This window comes from Eucyclogobius newberryi, unplaced genomic scaffold (assembly GCF_026437365.1).
Source record: "Eucyclogobius newberryi isolate DKJ021-1_F unplaced genomic scaffold, fEucNew1.0.hap1 SCAF_15, whole genome shotgun sequence".
NCBI lineage: Eukaryota > Metazoa > Chordata > Actinopteri > Gobiiformes > Gobiidae > Eucyclogobius > Eucyclogobius newberryi.
The window spans coordinates 20,431,867-20,451,279 of record NW_027315779.1 but is presented as its reverse complement, the minus strand read 5'-3'; the positions used below and the strand labels follow the sequence as shown (position 1 = coordinate 20,451,279).

Genomic DNA, 19,413 nt, shown 5'->3' with positions numbered 1-19,413 from the left:
GCATGTGCATACAATCAAAGATGATAGTGAATGTCTAGAATGCACAGTGGGAAGAATGTTATGAATCTTGTTCTGTCAATATCTATGATTTGTGAATGTCTAATTTACGCTATGGATAATATGTTGTTTTTTATATGGAGATAAGACGATAGATGTTGGAAAATGCAATGTGTAAGAGAACTATATGAAGGGCTTTTAAAACCAAAAAATTGTATATTTAGAAAGATTGTATGTTTTTATTTATTTATTTAGTCCTTATTGCCACCAGCTTTAACTTCATGAGTACATGTGCAATATAGTATTGGTGAATTATTGGTTCACTAAATTTTTCAGATTGCTATAGGTGAACTGTGGCTTCACATCGTTCTGACTGTATATAATTTAATTTCAAGTGTCATTGCCTGCCAATACCTTTGAAACTGTCTCAGTGTCTGTTGTTAGCTGGCCTAGCTCTTTGTTTTCACTTTGTGGTATGTAACTGCATGTTGCAGAATGTGAATGATGAAGCTCAAGACATTCCGATAAACTGTGGCACACTCCTGTTTCAGCTGCTCCTTTCATAGCATTTCCATAAAACACCAGGGCACTTTTACACAATTTTGTGATTTTGAATCCTAGCTTTTAAACAAAATATGTCAAATTAAAGAGCTGCTCCCACAGGAACACCCGGTAGTAGTTTGTCTATTTTTTTCCCTTTATCAATAGGCTTAGATGGTACAGTACTTTCTTGATGTATGAAGCACTTTATAAGGATTGTTTACATGCCGTACCTAATTTGTTGAGTTTAACTCAAGCTTTTCGAATGCTTTTATAAATTTACAATTCGGTTACTGTAAACTCACCCCTATTAAGCCGTAATAAAGTATTAATACATTTTCTATAACATGTTACAACTAATAAGAGTCACAGTAGGTCACAATGTCATTTTTGTGGCTGTCCCCAAATTCCAGGCTAAGTACAACTATTGTGCATTAGTTTCCTTGATCTTGTAACTATAAACAAGATTTCAAACACGTTTGCATCGCTTCCGATGTCTAATATTTTGGACTTTTAGCATGGTCAATAATTGACCTTGCAACTAAAATTGACAATGCGGCAAAGTAAAGCGGTCTTATTTTTTGTCCTCCAAACTGTACTTTGTCTGTGTATTCAGAAGTACTAAACACTTGTGGATTAAGGGAGTGTTTTCTGAATGTACTCACCTGTCTCCATTGGAGCATGGCTCATGCTTATGGAATGCATTGTAAATATGTACCAAAATATGAAGGAGGATATTTTTTGCATGCTTTTGTAGACTAGGCAAAATAAAATATAGTATACAGTAACGACTTGATTGTGTCTTTTTTGTAGCACTGTCATAAAATTACAATATAAACTTTTTGTGTACTGTCTGTCAACAATAAGGTGTTATTACAAGGACACAGTAAGTTTGTGATTGTGGGTTCCAGGTGTACATTGTACCTGTTCGTTCATTCATTCATACAGAGCTTTGAAGCGTTACAGTAAACATGCTACACCCAAAGAAAAACAAATTATATGGTTACACCCAAAAACTACACAACGCTGACGTCTATTGATGGTTCTCTGTCCCAACAGAAAGAAAGGTGAAAACAGGTGATGTCCCTGGGGCCAACCTTTTTAAGTTCATGAACATATATTTGTATTTCAATAATCGTCCATAGTCCATGGATTGTGAGTAGTCTTTAAAGGAAGCTGCACACGTTAGTTGTGGTTTAACTTCAAAGTTTCTCTGGAAATGGCCAGAACTGCTTTCTTGTCATTGCTAAAAGGGATTGAAAAAAAGAAAAGAAAAAATGAGCCGCAATTTCAATTTGAACAATGCATTCTAAGAACAATATCAAATGGGAATAAAACATTTTACTCCAGGGTTTAAATACTGAAACAGCCTTAACAGAATTAATTTGTTGAAGAATAAAAATGTTAATTGAAGTTGTAAAAATGTTAATAAAACAAAAAATCTATATATCATAGAACATTTTCAACTAAAATATTAAATAATTACATACCGCAATCAATCAATTCTACATTGTTCTACTCTACCTCTATTTAGAAATACTTACTGGTGCTTCTGTCTCTATGGAACAATCTTCTAATTCTGGATCCTGTAAAGGTCAAAGGTCATACCAATACATTTATATTAGATAAATACATGTAGTCTAAGGCTACACATGCTCCTGGAAAACGTGAATCCAGTGTCTCCTTTTGTGTCCACACTGCCACAGCAACTCACGTTGGCCTGCCCAGTGTCTGGGATGTGTCCTGGTTTGGCCTCAAGGCCGTAATAGACGCTTGGGTCTAAATCAAACGAGTCGTTGTCTGGCTGTGAATAAAAAATGTCCCGCCTATTTCAATTAAGAACATTATTTTGGACGGGACAATGATGGAGGATGGGGTGGTGGTGATGCTGTTCTTATAATGTATTTTCTGACGGTGAAATAAGTATGGCATTTCAACATCTAGTTTGATTTACACACAAAACATTTCTGAAATGCTAGAATACTGCATTTATGCACTGGTCTGCTGCCACCTGCTGTTTAAAGATGATCATGCATGCAAGACATGATTTCTTACCTGGCCTTGTGTGTCTGTGTATTTGAATTTCATATTCTTGTAAAACGCTCTTTTTGGTAACAAATACAGTAGTACCAAGTCACAAACCACAGTTGCCTGGAAAATAAAAGACCAACAAGTTTGTATGACCAGAACATATTATTTGTGCTGTCCAACTAAATTCACAGGGAAACTCACCACTCCAAAAATGCCCACACCTGAGCCTATAGCGGTTAAAGTTGGGATGATATCAAATTTTCTCCCCTGCAGAGTAGACCAGAATTTCTTGTTAGTATTTTTAGTTGTATACCTGCTGCATAATGTAGAAAATGATTTAGACATACCAGGGATTGTACAATTATATCAATCCTTATTCCAAACACTTTGAGAAGTGTCCTTTTCTGAACTTTGTCTTCAAAATAATGCCTTGCATACCTATAAGCACATTGTATAAAAGCTATAGAAAGTGTTACATTTGAACTTGTACATGAAAACATTGTAAACTGGAGATACAATTTGCACAAGATGAAATTGTGATTAAAAAGCTCTTATAATAATAATAATAATTAAAGCCGCAAGCGGCAATGATCGGCCCTCGCCACGCCGCCGCCGCCACGCCGCAAGAGGAGGGGGCGCTAACGCGCCCCAATGGTCCTTTTATTACGCCTACTGCTGAATCTGTGACGCTGTCACATCTTCTCCCCTTTGTTTTACCATCAAAAAGCAATTTTATTTTGAATTCTTGGCAAAATATGCGGCTTTGCCGCACAGACACCGTGACTTTTTGAATAAAAATGTGGATACCTTTTGATGGTCCTGAAGATGAGTCTCACCAAATTTCAGGTTAATAGGGCTAACGCCCTGGGAGGAGTTCGTGAAAGTCTAAAGTGTAAACATGTTCAGCGATTTCCTCATTGGAATAACATGGGAGGTTTTGGTCATCGTTACGGCAAAGCCGTAACAATTATGACATGGGTCTCATTGACTTTTTTGATGGGGATGCCAAAATTGAGTTGTGTGTCAAATTTCATATAATTTCGCAAAACTAAATATTTAACCTCCATATAAAATCTGTAGGGGGCGCTGTGGCTCCAAATTAATTTATTTCACTTCAAGAAGGTTTAGGGCAAAGAGTTTAACAACTGATTCTAATTTGACGCAATTCGGACTTTATCTGTGCAAACGGCAGAAATGTTAAATTTGGGAGATTTCTGAAATTCTTGCTACAGTTTGCGGCTTCGCCGCACAGAGACCGTGACAGGTATCAATGTAATTTGGATAACTTTTGATGTCCCACTCCTCAGTAGCATTTTCACCAAATTTCAGCTTTTTAGGGCCAACGCCCTGGGAGGAGTTCGTAAAAGTACAACGCTTGGAAAAACTCCGAAGTCATGTTTAGCCATTTTTGAAGCAATATGGCCGACATTTGGTTGGGCGGACGGCGTTGCCGTAATAATATTTTTTACTTCTCTTGTCACCATCTACCTCTGCGCCAAATTTCATGATTCTACGATCAGATTTTTTTTTGGGTCATTTCCCATCTCTAAATGCATTTTTGCAAGAAGAAGAAGAAGAAGAAGAAGAAGAAGAAGAAGAAGAAGAAGAAGAAGAAGAAGAAGAAGAAGAAGAAGAAGAAGAAGAATGTTTCCGATGCGAAAACAATGTTTCCCACTTTTCAAATATCATAAACTATACATCCTACCTCATGGTGTGGGTTCCTGGTCATTGACGGGTACTTTTGTTAATTTTGAGTGGGCTCCGCCCACTTTGTGTTTTTGGCCCTCTAAACAGTAATAATGTTCAATTTTTGCATTACATGTTTATATGCACGGAACATGCAAGATATGGGCAACATATTCGTGAGCTACTTAGGGCAAATGAGTGCTTTATATCCCAATTTAAAGTGCTCGTTTAGTGCGCACTTTTGCACGGGCTTCGCCCGTTTACAACGGTAATGTTCCATTTTCCTACTACTAATTAGTATGCACGGGGCGTGCATGAGTGAAGGAGTGCGTTAGTGAGTGTTTGGAAGTGGGCGAGCGCTTCGCGCTCAATTTCGTGCGCACTACGTGTGCACTTTCGCAGCCGTGCTTCGCACGGCCTTATGAGACTAATAGGCCTCTCGCCAGCTTGTGGCGCTCGGGCCTAATAATAATAATAATAATAATAATAATTATCGTTGTTGTTGGTATATTCGAAAAACTATATTGGAGCACTGTTGATGGAGTTAGACAAGTCAGACCTGAAGTTGTAGCCGACTGATGCTCGAGCCTTGTCCGTCTCATTTGGGTTACCGTAGAGACCGTGGAAGGTGTACTGTGGTTTACAGTGTTGCACAGCCAGATCAAAGTTACATGTCCAGTCCACCACAATCCCTATGGCTCCTCCCTGCAGGGTTACACGCCAGTGCACACAGGTATAACAATGTTTTCAACTTTGCACTTCTGAGTATAAACCTCAGGGGAAAACTTACCACTTTTGCAATAGTTTCAAAGTTGAACCCAGATAGTTTCACTATGTCGCCCATGTTGAATATTGGGCAGAGAGGAGCTTTTTCTGGGTGGTAAAGACAACTATTGATGTACTCTACATCAATACCTTCCACCAGGTTACTCCTGAAATAAGCAGAGGTACGAGACCAAATTATGATCTTTGGCCTTGTCTGAACATTATTTATTGCCCTTTATTCAACTAGGAAAGTCCCAATGAGATTTATCATTTGTTTTTTTCAGGGGAGTCTTGGCCTCAACAGGAAGGAGCCAACACAGACTCGGGGAGAACATGCACCCTCCACACAGAAAGGCACCGCGCCTCCAAAGTTAAACCCAAGACCTTCTTGCTGTGTGGCAAAAGTGAAAACTGCTGTGCCACCGTGCAGTCGAATAAATAGTAAATAATCTTAAATGGATTTTGGACCTGTGTAACACTTTCATGATCAATCAATAGCAACAACAGCTATTACGTCAATCTTCATTGAGCATTTGAATGCAATATTTAGTATGGGGCTGCATTATTTATGACTACACGTCATCCACAGATGTCATGTGTAGTTCGACCATCTACTATATGCAAAACATCTGTTAAAAGACATGTATTCAACATGAAAAAATTCCCATTACCTTGAGACGCCAAATACAGGAAATGTTACAGAGTTTTTAATAAAAAGTGTGGTGTTCTCTGCAGACATCAACAGTGGAGGACTGTGTAGAGAAAGCGCAACATGTTTGTATGTATACACATTTATTTATACATCATCTATAGAAATGTATATCAATACACACTCTGGGATGTGAGTATCATTCTCCACTGGGCACCAGGTCATCACCTCACATGTATTAGTAACGTTATTACAGATCCCCGTCATCTTTCCTGAAAAGAGAGAATTTGGAAAAGTTCCACAGGCTTTGACAGAGAGCATTTCCACACATGAAGTAAGTTATGTGCCCGTTTTATCTAAACTTAACATCAAGTAGAGCAGGCAGCGAGATGTGAAGCAAAGCTAATGCTGAAACACTCTTTTCTTTATCTGCACTTGTTCAACATATAATCTTCTGCATATAATTTGATTTTTCAGCTATGTAAATCTACAATACATATTTGCTTTAGCGTCTGCTACGAGCAGCTTGAGCGTGTTTGTGACAGTTTATTAGAGTCCAGTGTTCTTTGTACGCGGCTGTGGGGGCGCCGGGCCTGTTGACTTGTCTACAGCGTAAAGACAGCTCTCCGCCTTTAAGGGCCCTTCTAGCTGAATTTGACTGCTCTCACACACACACATCTAAGGCTGAGGCTTTATTGAGACAGATGCTACAGCTGATGACTTAATTGTAACCTTAGAGAAAATACATTGATGTAACCACGAACTGACCCCATGTCTCTGAAACACTATTTGCACTATGATAGGATGTCCTCCTGCTTTAACACTTGTGCTCACGTGTACGTGTAAGTCTCTGCTTGCTTAAGGCAGGGTTGCTATGACCAATTAGTCATACTCTAAACTTCATTGGTTTGTTGCTAGGACCTGGGTGCTTGTTTATCTTAACCGTCGTTTCCCTTGGCTCCGATGAATAAAGAAAACATGTCTAAATGTTTTCTTTATTCATCAAACTGTTGTATTAGACACAGTTTGCTCTGCAAACACTTTTATACTGCTGCAAAGAATTAAAGAAGCACTTCTTAATCAGAGCATAATAATGGTATAATATTATTATACCTTGAAAGTTTGTTTCCACTTTGATTAATGGGATGCCTTCTATTTTTTATTATTTTTATTCAAATCCTTTGTTTTAGTGTTTGACTGAAATTATTATTTAGTTTCGGTCACGTTTTAGGGGACATGCTAATCAAGTCGACTAAATCATCATAGTTTTCGTTGAGCAGAAAATAAAATGAATTTAAATAAAATTAATTACATTGCTTGGATGTTGAATTTGAATACGGTCTGATTTGTGAATCAATGTTACTTGAGTCGTCCTTTCATTAATTTATGTTTTGTTTTTACCATTTAATGGGAATATTAGTACTTTTAGTTGAGTCTTTAGTTTTACTAACATATAATTACAGTCAGTATGGTTACTTTTTATTTAGTCTTATTTAGCAAAAATATGACCTTGAGGAAATCAATGAGGAAATTATTTTAACATGAAGTAATGAACATTAACCAATATCAGCATCAAGTTCCAGAGTTACTTATATTAAATCTGATGTGTCATAGAGGGGATATCTTTGGAGTACATACTGTATTAATCCTATAGCTAAGATAATGTTATTACACTACACAACAGGGTTAAAACACATTAGTTACTATGTGTTAGTTACTGAGCACAGCGAGGTCATAATCTATTAGGTCAGGAGAATTTACCGTGTCCCGTACGTTTGTAATTCCCTCTTTCACAGTCGCCATTTGAGGTACAGTTGTGCTTACCAGGAAGCTACAAATAAGAGAACATTCTCAGTTAAAATGGGAAGTATTTACATACAAACTGGTTTCAATGTAAAGTTTAAAACATGCTGAACAGAGGTAGAATGCAATGATATTTACTTGTGTAATCCGTCTATTATCTCCTACTTTATCGGGGGGGGCGAGTCACGAGAGCAGCACTCTGAGCCGGGAGGCCCAGACTTCAGTTTCCTTCAGCTCCTCCAGATGATCACAGAGCGTTCCCAGGCCACAGAGAGACATAGTCCCACCAGTGCTACCTGGGTCTTCCCCAGGGAGGCGTCCAGGAGGAATTCTCCATGGGGAGGAGCAGCGGCCATACTTTGAGCTCCTCCTATGTGACTCAGCTCCTCGCCACCCATCTTGCCCTTTTGGTCATTACCCAAAGCTCATGACCATAGGTCACCACAACAGTCACATACAGAGACCGCATCGCTGCAGACGCTGCACCGATCCGCCGGCCAATCTCACGGCAGGGACTCACTACAAACCAGGAAGGTCCCTGCTTAGTATTAAACTACAGTACGACATATTAATTAAAATTTTGATATAAAGTAGCTTAGTAACAGAAACAGGTCCATACTTCGGTTTCAAAACAGCAGAACTAATAAGTTCCGCCTCTTCATAGTGACATTTCACCTTAACAAGCAACGGATTATCATTTATATGTTTTATTTAAAGCAACATTTAAATAAATAAAGACTGTCACTCGGAGGCTTAATTTTTTTAAATAATCACAAGCAGAAGTATTTTTAGAAGGATAGATTTTTGCATACTATGTATACTAGGGTTCTTTTTTACATGGGGTTTTAGTACTGGATGGGGCCAAAATTGCACAAACGGATTAAAAACAAACTTTAAATCTTCTTGCTTAAATGACATTAGCGTTTCATGCTCGTCTGTGTGACCAGGAGCTATGGGCATCAGCTGGCAATTTAATAATCGTGTGGCTATTTTAAACACTGAATGAACGGTACACTAATGGCCAAATACACAAACAGTTGTGGAATGAGGCACAGCTTGTGTCGCTCTTGACTATTTATGGAAGCAGTTGTTCAGTATTTCAGAGGGCTGGAGAAGAGACATGCCGACTAAGAAAGAACCAAATACCTCTGGACACTTTCCCAACGACTGGCCTTCTGTTATGATGTAATTCGTCATCACCACAAACGACGCATCTCCCTGAGTGTTATATGCAACAGAAGATACAATATTTGACATGAGATTAGAGGCATACGGTAGCATCATTTCAATTAACACACATAACTAATATTAGTAACATTTGTATCCATTTTTCCATATATCTAAAGCTACAGTACAGGAACAATACAAACAGCCTTATGTTTGCTGCAATGCTACTTTTCCCATCACTCATAGTCTTCATCATCATGGGAATCGGACCAAAGCTATTGCCTATTAAGGCGACACCCCATTACAACAAACATGTTATCAATGTACACTCTACAATGGATTTATTTTGTCCTACAAATACTTTCACTTTTACACATTGCTAACTTAGACAACTCGATGTTGGCAGGTTAACAATATTCTTTAACATATCATAAACATAACACGTATTGGCATCACTTTATTGACACAAATATACACTTTTTTCGTATTGCACTATGTGACTTTTCTGGTGAAGGGTCTGTAACATTTTGAAGATGTTATTTCTCTGCCTGGAAGTATGACATTACATATCTATCACTATACTTTTTTGTTACTGCTTATTTTTTGTATATCGTCTAAATATAGCAGTATTACAGTGTGTGAGTTACTGTATCCAAGTAATTTCCCCTGCGGCTCAATAAAGTTTGTCTAAAAACACCAGTAATGAAATCAATGCAAAACAATTTAACGTCACACATTTGGAACATTCCATATATAACATATAACAACAATATCTCCGTGGGTATAAACAAGTGGCACACCCACGACCGGGAAAGTAACATATTGCCCCTTTAAGATAACGGTTTACAACGGTTTAAGTTATTATTGCTTTATACAGTCGAGGGGATGTATCTGATTTTTTTCATGAATCATGTAAAACAGTTTTGCCCCAGCACAGATACATTGTAAAAGCATCTCTTGGGGTAAGAATGAGACTGCTGTGTGCTGTCTGCACAAACCACGAAGTGCACTCGTAGCATGCTAGTTGTTGTTAGCTTTAAAGTGATGGCAAAACTTGGTCTGGAATTTTGAGAGTTGTGAACAATACATGTGGACCGCTGTGTGTGTGTGTGTGTGTGATGTTCCACTTAGATAAACCTTTGTTGTGTTTTAGTTTTATTACTGATCTACCTCCTTCAGTGACCAGAGTGACCACTGGTGTGACTAGTGCCACGATCCTCACACAGCCTGACAGTTTCTTTCACGGTGTTCGGACGTTGTTACATTTGACCCACATTTATTTTAATCCCCACTTTGGTCATCTGCTCGGACCCAATTAGCTGCTGCAGTCACATGACATACTTCACATTCACTGACCTGCGGTGGGAACACGTAGTCCGCCACGTCCCAGACCTTCTCCACCCCATCCTCATTGGTGTAGCCCACTCCTTTCATTTTGGTGAAGACAGAGCTGACTGCGGTGTCTGTGGACTGGTAGCCTTTTTCATAGATGAACACCCACCTAGAAAGGGGCACAGGGAAATATGTAACGTTAGGATTGTCAGCGCTTTGCTCACATATTCAGCCCAACGCAACGGCGACTCTCCACCGGCAAGGGCGCGTGAAAGGTGCCACACATGCCCTGCAGCACGCTCACACTTCACATTTACTCGCCTTGTTGTACAGTTATGTCATTGGCTATGAAATGTCACGGTGGACAACCTTTCTGTTAGGACAAAAACACCAGTTCAATTGTCACGTCACAGGCATTTGTATGATTTTTTTAACAGCCGCAAAATTCTGAAATGACACAAAGTGAACATGGCAGAGGAGCAAGGACATATGAGAGGGGAATGTAATGAGCTGCAACGAGCTGGTTAATTATGGAACCGTATTTTTGAATTGTAATTTTCTCCTTTGGTAGACAAGTGTTCTTTCTTTCAATCTGCATAATAGATTATCCATCTTCTTCCGCTTATCCAGGGCCAGGTCGTGGGGGCAGCAGTCAAAGCAGGGAGGCCCAGACTTTCCTCACCCTCCCAATATTAATAAAAAGCTTGGCACTTTTAGCAGATTTTTGGTCAATCTAAACTTTGTCATCTTACATTTTATAACATTTATTCAGCTATTTGCTTTGAGAGCGACACGAGAGGCGTGACCGCGAGCTTTATGGTGTCATTCATTCGTGTTTGACCAGGAGCAATGGGCACCAGCTGGCAAATGCATATGGCTAAATATACATTATAGTACCTAGTTGTATATACGTAAGACATTTTAAAATGTTGTTAAAAGCAATTACCCTGTGGCATTCTGCCCATGAGCAACACGTTACTGCCTCTATTCAATCATCAAAGGCACAATGACAAGACACACAGAGAAACGCACCAAATGAACTTCTATCACTTGTACAAATCAAATTAGTCCATGCCAGAGCAGCACGTTCAAAGAGGACAGAGCAAAAATGGAGCATGTAAATGAAAAAAAAGTGTGAAGTGAAATGGCGTGTGCTTCCCAAACAGTCGACTAAGAGAGATGACAATCAGCAGCACTAGGAACAGGGTGCTGAATGCTCTCCTCCCTTATGCCACATTTGATCAATACTGTTCATTCAAAAACACACAGACACAATAGCCTGCTGTTAATGAAAATCTGGAATAATTAAAAGCTTTGTTGACTTAATGGGGCTGCTATGGTGAGATAATGGCAGAAATGAGAATGTGCATTTAACACTGTCTAATTAAAATCAACAGTGGTGGAATGTGACTTCTAGTGGTGAAAAGACACGGAAGATGAGTTAAATGCAGCAAGTTATACAAAGGAAATACTGCGGAAAACCCTGAGGAGAGTAGATTTAGTATTTCAGAAGTGCAATATTCAGTATTTATGGGCTTTAGCTTTCTGTTTATAGGTGACATTTTGTGGACTTTTGGCTATTCAATAGATGTAATATTTCGTTTTGAATAAATATAAATAATTTTGTTCCATCTTTTTGAAACCCATGAAATCCATGTATACTCTAGTGTACTTTCCTGCATTAAACATTGCGTTTTGTTTTGCTGGTGACTTGTGTATTTTATCAGAAAGAGTTATTATGACAAAGATTTGTAAAAAAAAGTCAAACAAATACAACTTCTATTCTAATACACTATAATAACACCAAATTATACAAATCACTTTTCCACACTAACAACCGCATCACACAATGGGTAATGTATATCATCAAAACAAATAATAACTAATTTTGAACGTAATTGCCACAAGGCACAAACAGCCTATTAGAATGAGGTATTTGAATGAATGGATATACCATGTTTGTGTTGACAATACAATCATGTAAATTGCAAAACTTAAAAACATCATGAATATTCTATTGTTGTCCTTCTTTAACCACAGATAGAATTGGGTTTGTAATTTAACTCACAGTGGCAAGGTAACATCTGCAGTCAGCTTTATAATCTCCATTTTCCCATCTCCAGATCGACCTCTGAGTTTGACAAAGACGCCCAAAGTTGAAGCACCACATTTCAGCTCAGATTCAAAGAGACAAGTAACCATCACCAACGTGAAGATGCTCAAACATGACACATCCAAAATAACAAATGTCCAGTGGCTATCCCATTCTTTTCAATCCCTTGTTTTATCCTGTCCCTTTTTGCCATTAGCGACGCTTGATGTTTTTCTATTGTCTGAGACTGTTTGCCTTAGCTCCAACAGCACCAGCTGAAAGAAGAGGGTCTCTGCGGTCACTTGCCAGTGAGTTGAGCAGCACTTTGATTATAATCGGAGTAAACATATGCCTCCGCTTGTTAATCTAACACACCTCCTCAGGTCCTACTGTAGAGCTACTCTGCAATTCACAAAATTCCAGTTAAGGGGCTTTTAAGAGGACTTTCTTGTGAATAAATCCAACATGTCCAAACAAGCAAAGTAGTGTAACTAATGCAATAGCGTTATCTTTCTTCTGCCATCTCTGCCAGCAATGTCTGTCAGCACAAAATGAGTCACGACTTGCGAAACTATGTAGACTTTTAGCAAGAATGCAGATAGAATCAACGGCATCCTTGGATATTGTTGAATAAAATCAATGTGGCATCCTCGCAATAAAATAGATTAGCCTAGAAAAGTGTCACATGGAAGTCATATAAAACACAATGACTTTGACTGTCCAAGCAATTATTCAGATTATTTCCAAATAAACAAAACTTACCCAATGATATAAGCAAGAACTCCAAGCTGAATTAACCGGCACACCACTCCCACTCTTCTGTTCCTCACCAGCACCTGACGTGGGGTCTCATACTCAAAGAAGAAGTCTGAGATGGCGTTTGTAATTTTGTTTCTCATTTTTTCCATTGACCCTTTGAGGAATCGGGTCAATCGTGTGGTTTTAAAGTTGCATGCAAAAGACTTGTCTCATTCACTTCCTCTGGGACTGTTGATGGGTGTCCTCTCTTGTGGCAAAAAAATATCTTCTGCTGGCAGAAGATAGCAGCAGTGGAGGACTTTCAAATCCCCTCCCACCACATAACTCCTCCTTTCTCTGTCAGTGAAATCTGTCTCTATATACAGTAGACTCCATTCAGTGTCACAATACAGTCATTTCAAATTACTGTTTAAAATTAAACTAAAAGATGGCTTTGCACTTAGCTACAACCTCCTCTTTTTTTCTTATCAGTTCAGCTTGACATTCTCTTCCTGTGTGGCAAATATAGATAGACTCAACTCAAGCCATGTCATAAACAAAAACAATATGCACAGCTCCTCTCACCATGTCACCGTTTTGGAGACGTTAAGCCTTCTTACGATTTATCACGTTTTTTGGGTTCACAGGCGAACGGTGCACACGCTTTTCCTCGGCCAATACTCAGCTTCTTTGCATTCTTAATCTGCACCTTCACAGAGAGGCAGGGGATGCAATGGATTCAAAGTGGAAGAAGTAAACATCTGAAATACAACAGTTCCTATATTTAAATAAGAAATGTATCTTTCTAAACTAGCCCAGAGAAACTCCTAATCTGGTCAGATTATATGATTTATTACTAGAATCATTTTTAATATCTAAATCGGGTTATTTGCAAAAACATATGCATAAAGTGGCCAGCAGTCTGCCTGCTTAGTGGGATTGTAGGATTGTAAGGATTTTGTATGGATTTAAAAAAGCACCTACATTTATAAAGTCAAATGAAACAGACAAGATGAGCAAGAGGAAACAAAAAATATACTTCAGTGACTTTTATTAACCCTATATTTTAATCTCTTATGGGGGTCGTAACGTTAAGCGCAGACTTTATAATAGGTGATTAAAAACAATGATTTTGTGTCTTTTGGGCTAGTCAGTGTAGACTCTGTGGAGTTGTGTGCTTTGCTAAAATGCTGTTTTTGCTGCAACAAAATGCACAGGTCTCATTGTAAAAAGGAGACCGAACCTAATAGAATGATTGTTGCAGATCAGCACTGGGGTAGAGACAGACTTAATTGTCCAAGACTCTCTTGGAGAATAGTTTTAGCCATAAACATGGGGTGCGTAAATGCCCCAGTACCTATGTTCCCCGGTACCTATGTTCCCCCTTTTCTATGAACGGGGGAACTACACTAATACTAGCATAGGCAACTGGTTCAGGTTCCACATTGCTAATAATTGTCTATAAATGTATGGTTTTACAGCATAAAATATTGCAGCATTATAACCCTAACCCAGGTCTAGTGGAACAAAGGTACCAGAGAACATAGGGCTGACCCCAGGGTGAACAGGCATGGCAAGGAGAATCATTTGTACCAAAGATTGAAACATATTTAAATGGCTTAAAAACTGATTCAAGTTTATGTTGCATAATATGTGCCATTTAATATAATGTGTTCTCAAACCAAAAAAACAAACGCCACAAAGATAAAACTATAAAATATAAATATAATAAAAATAAATACAACAATGTAAGTTTGTTATAAATTAGTAAAGCTCTAATAGTAATAGAGGATGTTTACGAGGCAAAATAAAACACTTACCTGACAGTCTAGTTTGAGGGGAAAATAAAGCAATGACGTCAAACAATTGCGCCGACATTTTTTTTAACCACGTGGGAAGATTCATTTTTTCCCCTTGAGCAAAACAAGCGCAGAGAGCCTGGAGAGCCTGGCGTGTCCGGGAACATGAGACACTTTCTTGGTGGTTGAATGCCACAGTGAAGCCCCTGAGCTGCCGAAGGGCTCGGACTCGCCCCGCTGCACTTTACAGACCATGCCCCACGATCCCGATCCTCCTCCGGCTAAAAGATTCAAGCCGGGGTCCGTTCTTTTTAGTATCAACCAGAAGAGACCTGGAATGCTGCTGCCGAGAAAAGGAAATGCCACCACGCCTTTAGATGTCCAAAGAAAACAGCTGCCAATTTACCAGGCGAAACCTCAGCTCCTCAACCAACTGAGACAGCTCCACAATGCCATTTTGATCGGTAAGGCACCGAGCTAAGCTACATCATGGTAACGCGGAGCCAGCTCAGTCACACGGGGATTTTACACCATCTACGTGATTATTGTTCACAAATGATTTACATTTGTATATTTCATGATAACGCATTCCATCTTCTCTAAGGCCTGATGTAAATGTAGATTATTAGGTGCTCTGTTTAACTTTTCTGGTGACGGGTTCCCCCGCCAGCTTTCCTTATGGAGTTGTTATTACTAATTTGTGAATGTTGCACAGTATGGCATTAAACGTATCTATCTCTATGGAGACTAGCAGGTGGTGCTACTAAGACCAAGTGACGGGTCAGATCTGTGAGGTCAGGTGACCCCTCTCACTGTAAGAAGGCGTTTTTGCAAGGTTTTTGTGGGCAATAAAAACCCTTGTAGTGAAATAAATGCTAGATTGATAAATTTAATCTGACACTGTGGAACATTCTGGGCAAAGCAATGACATCTCCATGGAGACAAGTAGGTGGCAGACCCTCCACTAGTGTAACATTGTGCCCCTTTGAATTTGATGATGAGGTAAGTTTGCCTTACAATTGTGCTTCAGTAGAATCATTCTTTATGCATGATTTTAGATTCGATGCTCATTTGTCCAGTCTACATTGCTCGAGACTGACTGAAGAGCTGCTACAAGACAAAGCAAGTTATGTGGTTGTGGTTTTCTTTGTACGCAGGTGAGACCGGCTCTGGAAAAACGACTCAAATCCCCCAGTACTTGTATGAGTCTGGTATTGGGCGCCAGGGCATCATTGCCATCACTCAACCTCGGAGAGTTGCTGCTATTTCACTGGCAGGAAGGGTGGCGGAAGAGAAGAGGACTCAACTTGGCAAACTGGTAATGTGATTAGTTGTAATACTTTAATACTCTATTAATTTCTTTACTGCAATATTATTTAAATACTCTTTTTTTCAGGTGGGTTACACTGTCCGCTTTGAAGATATTACATCATTTGAGACAAAGATAAGATTTATGACTGATGGCATGCTACTTCGTGAAGCCATTGGCGACCCCTTGCTACTGCGCTACACAGTAGTGATTTTAGATGAGGCTCACGAGCGCACAGTGCACACTGATGTGCTGTTTGGTGTCGTCAAGACTGCTCAGAGACGGCGCAAAGAGTTGAACAAGATTCCCCTGAAGGTATAAAAAGAGACTCTCTGGCTTTATGGTAATGAGTATGTAAATATGTGAGGCACGTATGTCTGTGTATCCCAGGTCTTAGTGATGTCAGCTACAATGGATGTGGATTTATTTTCTGAATACTTTAACAAGTCTCCTGTGCTGTACCTGGAGGGAAGGCAACATCCCATTCAGATCTACTACACAAAACAACCCCAGTCAGACTATCTACAGGCTGCACTGGTCACCATCTTCCAGATACATCAGGTAGTACCGTGTGATGTTAGAAACCTGTTAAATACTTTAGATTCTGCAAAGCAGTGCATGTTCTTCCCACAAAGTCTCAATGATTGCCAAAAAATGCAAAAAGCCAGTCTTTTTACACAAAAACATAAAGCTGTGTTATTTATTTGCAGGAAGCACTGCCATCCCAAGATATTTTGGTTTTTATGACAGGCCAAGAAGAAATTGAGGCACTTGCAAGAACATGCAGGGACATTGCCAAGCACCTTCCTGACAGCTGTGGTCCTATGGTTGTTATCCCACTTTATGCATCGCTGCCCCCAGTGCAGCAGCTCCGGGTTTTCCAGCCTGTTCCCAAGGTAAAGACACTCGCCATGATCTGACCCAGTGTAGACAGATACTCCACTTTCTTTTACAAACTACTTGATACAAAGTATATCCACATTTGTGCCATGTTTTCAGGGAAGTAGGAAGGTTATTCTCTCCACAAACATTGCTGAGACATCGGTTACAATCTCTGGCATCAAATATGTAGTAGACACTGGCATGGTGAAGGCAAAACGCTTCAATCCTGGTAAGCCCGTTTTTGAATGCACTCGACATTGTAAGATGCATCTTTTTGAAGCATGTATTTTCACATTTTTGTGTGTTCTCAGAGAGTGGTCTGGAAGTGTTGGCTGTGCAGCGCATTTCTAAAGCTCAGGCGTGGCAGCGGGCAGGGCGGGCCGGCAGAGAGGACGCTGGCTCCTGCTACCGCCTTTACACTGAGGATGAGTTTGATAATCTCATCCCTATGACGGTGCCTGAGATCCAAAGGTAGAATAGTGTATTGTTTATTTTGCATTTTTAAGGTTGACACTTTGTTTCTTGCACAAAACTGCAATATTTCTACCACATAAAATCAGCCACTGTTAAGCAGTTTGATGCATTCTGCTCACTGCGAACGAAAAGTCTGCTCATTCTCTTTCTGTGTGTACTGCAGGTGTAACTTGGCCGGGGTAATGCTACAGCTTATGGCGTTGGGGATTCCAAATGTGAAGAACTTTGATTTCATGTCCAAACCCTCTCCAGGTAAAATGTTGTGGAGGAATCAATGCATTATATTTTAGCAGAGCTATCTTAAAGGTTATTGCATCACCAGGAATGATCTACTGTATGTTATTTATTTAATAACTTCTCTGTGGTAAAGTCATCTTCTGAGTGTGTTTTTTCTGTGTAGAGGCTGTTTGTTCTGCATTGGAGCATTTGGAGCTGTTGGGGGCAGTAGAGAAGAAGGATGGGCAATTTGTCCTCACTGCTCTGGGGAAGAAAATGGCCAGTTTTCCTCTAGAGCCAAGATATGCAAAAGTAACTAACCCAGATCATCTTTTTGTTTTCTCCTGTTCCAATCTTTCTATGTCTAATGGTTTTGTAGCCTTTATCAAACAATCAAGTTGGTGTGAGGTGTGAATTTGGCAACATTTAAATTAACTTACTTAATTTACTTTAAAAATATAAATGTCCTTATTGTGAAGCACGTTTTAAACTTCAAAGGACAACCACCTCAGTGAAGCGGTGAGCATTATTCTCACTAACATCAGCGGACAGACATTACTGTCTTAATTTTACTTTATCTACATCTGAAACAATTTTTATAATGTAAATTTTACGCCAATAAAAAAATTGCTAATGGCACAAGAGCTCGTGGCAATTCTACATAACTTGCTTTCTGGAGCTGGACATCCATATAGTACACATGTTACTTGTAGCCTGACAATTTTTACATAATATATCTTCTCTTTCAGACCATCCTACTCTCTCCAGAGTACTCCTGTTCAGAGGAGGTCATCATCATTGTGTCTTTACTGTCAGTGGACACTGTGCTGTACAACCCTCCTGCTCGGCGGGATGAGGTCTTGGCTGCTCGGAAGAAGTTCACCTCTAGTGAAGGAGACCACATGACTTTACTCAGTATTTATAGGGCCTTCAAGAAAGTCAGTGGCAACAAGGTGTGTAAAGGTGTTGAAATCTCACAAAAACACTGTAAAAGGAGTTATTGAGTACATGTTTTCTATTAGGACTGGTGTCGGGAGAACTTTGTCAACAGCAGAAACATGAGTCTAGTAAAGGATGTCCAAGCCCAGCTCAAAGAAATCTGCCTTAAGGTAAACCAAATATTCATTATTTAAACTTTTTTATGTTTCCAAGATATTAATTTGTGTTTTGTTCGGAAATGTTTAGCAAAATTTGAAGTTGGTGTCCTGTGGAGCAGACACGGAAAGTGTTCGCCGATGTCTTGCACGTGGCATGTTTGTCAACGCAGCGGAGCTTCAGCCAGATGGGACCTATTTAGCTTTGGATACCCATCAGCCTGTTGCTATCCACCCTTCTTCAGTCCTATTCCAGGCAAAGCCAGCCTATGTTGTCTTCAATGAACTCTTGCACACGTCCCGCTGCTATATGAGGGACCTGTGTTTGGTGGATGCTGACTGGCTTTTGGATGCAGCACCAGAATACTTCGGACGTAAACTCCATCTGTCTAAAAGTTAACCATCAATGACACAAGGACAAGCAAAGTAAAGCTGGAATATCCAACTGAATAAAGAGACGCTGGTTTGATATAACTACGGTATTATTAGTAGAGCTGTCATTATTCGCTGATTATTTTTCCAAAATACTACCTCCAAGTGGTTGGAATCTGAAATGTGTGACTGCAGCAGTCCTAACACCTTTCCATAAAATATTTACATTTTTCTCTGCCTGTTGTCAAGCGACAGCTTTTTGTTCTTCAAAATATCCCGCGTATGGTCTTGTGTAAAGCTGTAATATTTGAATCCCTTTTTAGTAAGTTTCATATCAAGTAGTAAAAGACTTGCATCCAAAATGGCTCAAGTTGCATGCTGGATCCAAAATATGTCAATGTTACACAGACGCACGCACACAAACACACACTGCTCCTAAAAATCCCTACCAACAATTTGATAGTCTA

The 19,413-nt window shown here is 39.5% G+C and overlaps 2 protein-coding genes across 5 annotated transcripts; one reads left to right on the top strand and one right to left on the bottom strand.

Annotated features, from left to right (window-relative positions):
- Nucleotides 1-364: 364 nt before the first annotated feature.
- Nucleotides 365-13,062, bottom strand: p2rx1 (purinergic receptor P2X, ligand-gated ion channel, 1). Of its 4 annotated transcripts, XM_072446679.1 has the most exons (13): nt 12,825-13,059; nt 9,995-10,139; nt 8,618-8,689; nt 7,430-7,499; nt 5,853-5,940; nt 5,691-5,771; nt 5,045-5,186; nt 4,814-4,959; nt 2,916-3,006; nt 2,770-2,835; nt 2,593-2,688; nt 2,082-2,123; nt 365-1,783 (listed from the first exon to the last, which is right to left on the bottom strand). In XM_072446679.1, the coding sequence occupies exons 1-13, from the start codon at nt 12,968-12,970 to the stop codon at nt 1,778-1,780; spliced, it is 1,191 nt and encodes a 396-aa protein (XP_072302780.1). In that variant the 5' UTR covers nt 12,971-13,059; the 3' UTR covers nt 365-1,777. The 4 variants fall into 4 exon arrangements, with proteins under 4 accessions (XP_072302780.1, XP_072302781.1, XP_072302777.1 ...); XM_072446680.1 differs by lacking the exon at nt 2,082-2,123; XM_072446676.1 differs by lacking the exons at nt 365-1,783; nt 2,082-2,123 and adding an exon at nt 2,130-2,341 and having other exon boundaries at nt 12,825-13,062.
- A 1,639-nt stretch (nt 13,063-14,701) lies between these two features.
- On the top strand, nt 14,702-19,178 carry dhx33 (DEAH (Asp-Glu-Ala-His) box polypeptide 33). Its single transcript, XM_072446674.1, has 12 exons — nt 14,702-15,063; nt 15,757-15,917; nt 15,996-16,223; nt 16,299-16,469; nt 16,619-16,804; nt 16,908-17,019; nt 17,102-17,261; nt 17,428-17,516; nt 17,665-17,792; nt 18,230-18,433; nt 18,503-18,589; nt 18,666-19,178. Exons 1-12 carry the CDS (start codon nt 14,853-14,855, stop codon nt 18,972-18,974), a joined length of 2,046 nt encoding a protein of 681 aa, XP_072302775.1. The 5' UTR covers nt 14,702-14,852; the 3' UTR covers nt 18,975-19,178.
- The last annotated feature ends 235 nt before the right edge of the window (nt 19,179-19,413 follow it).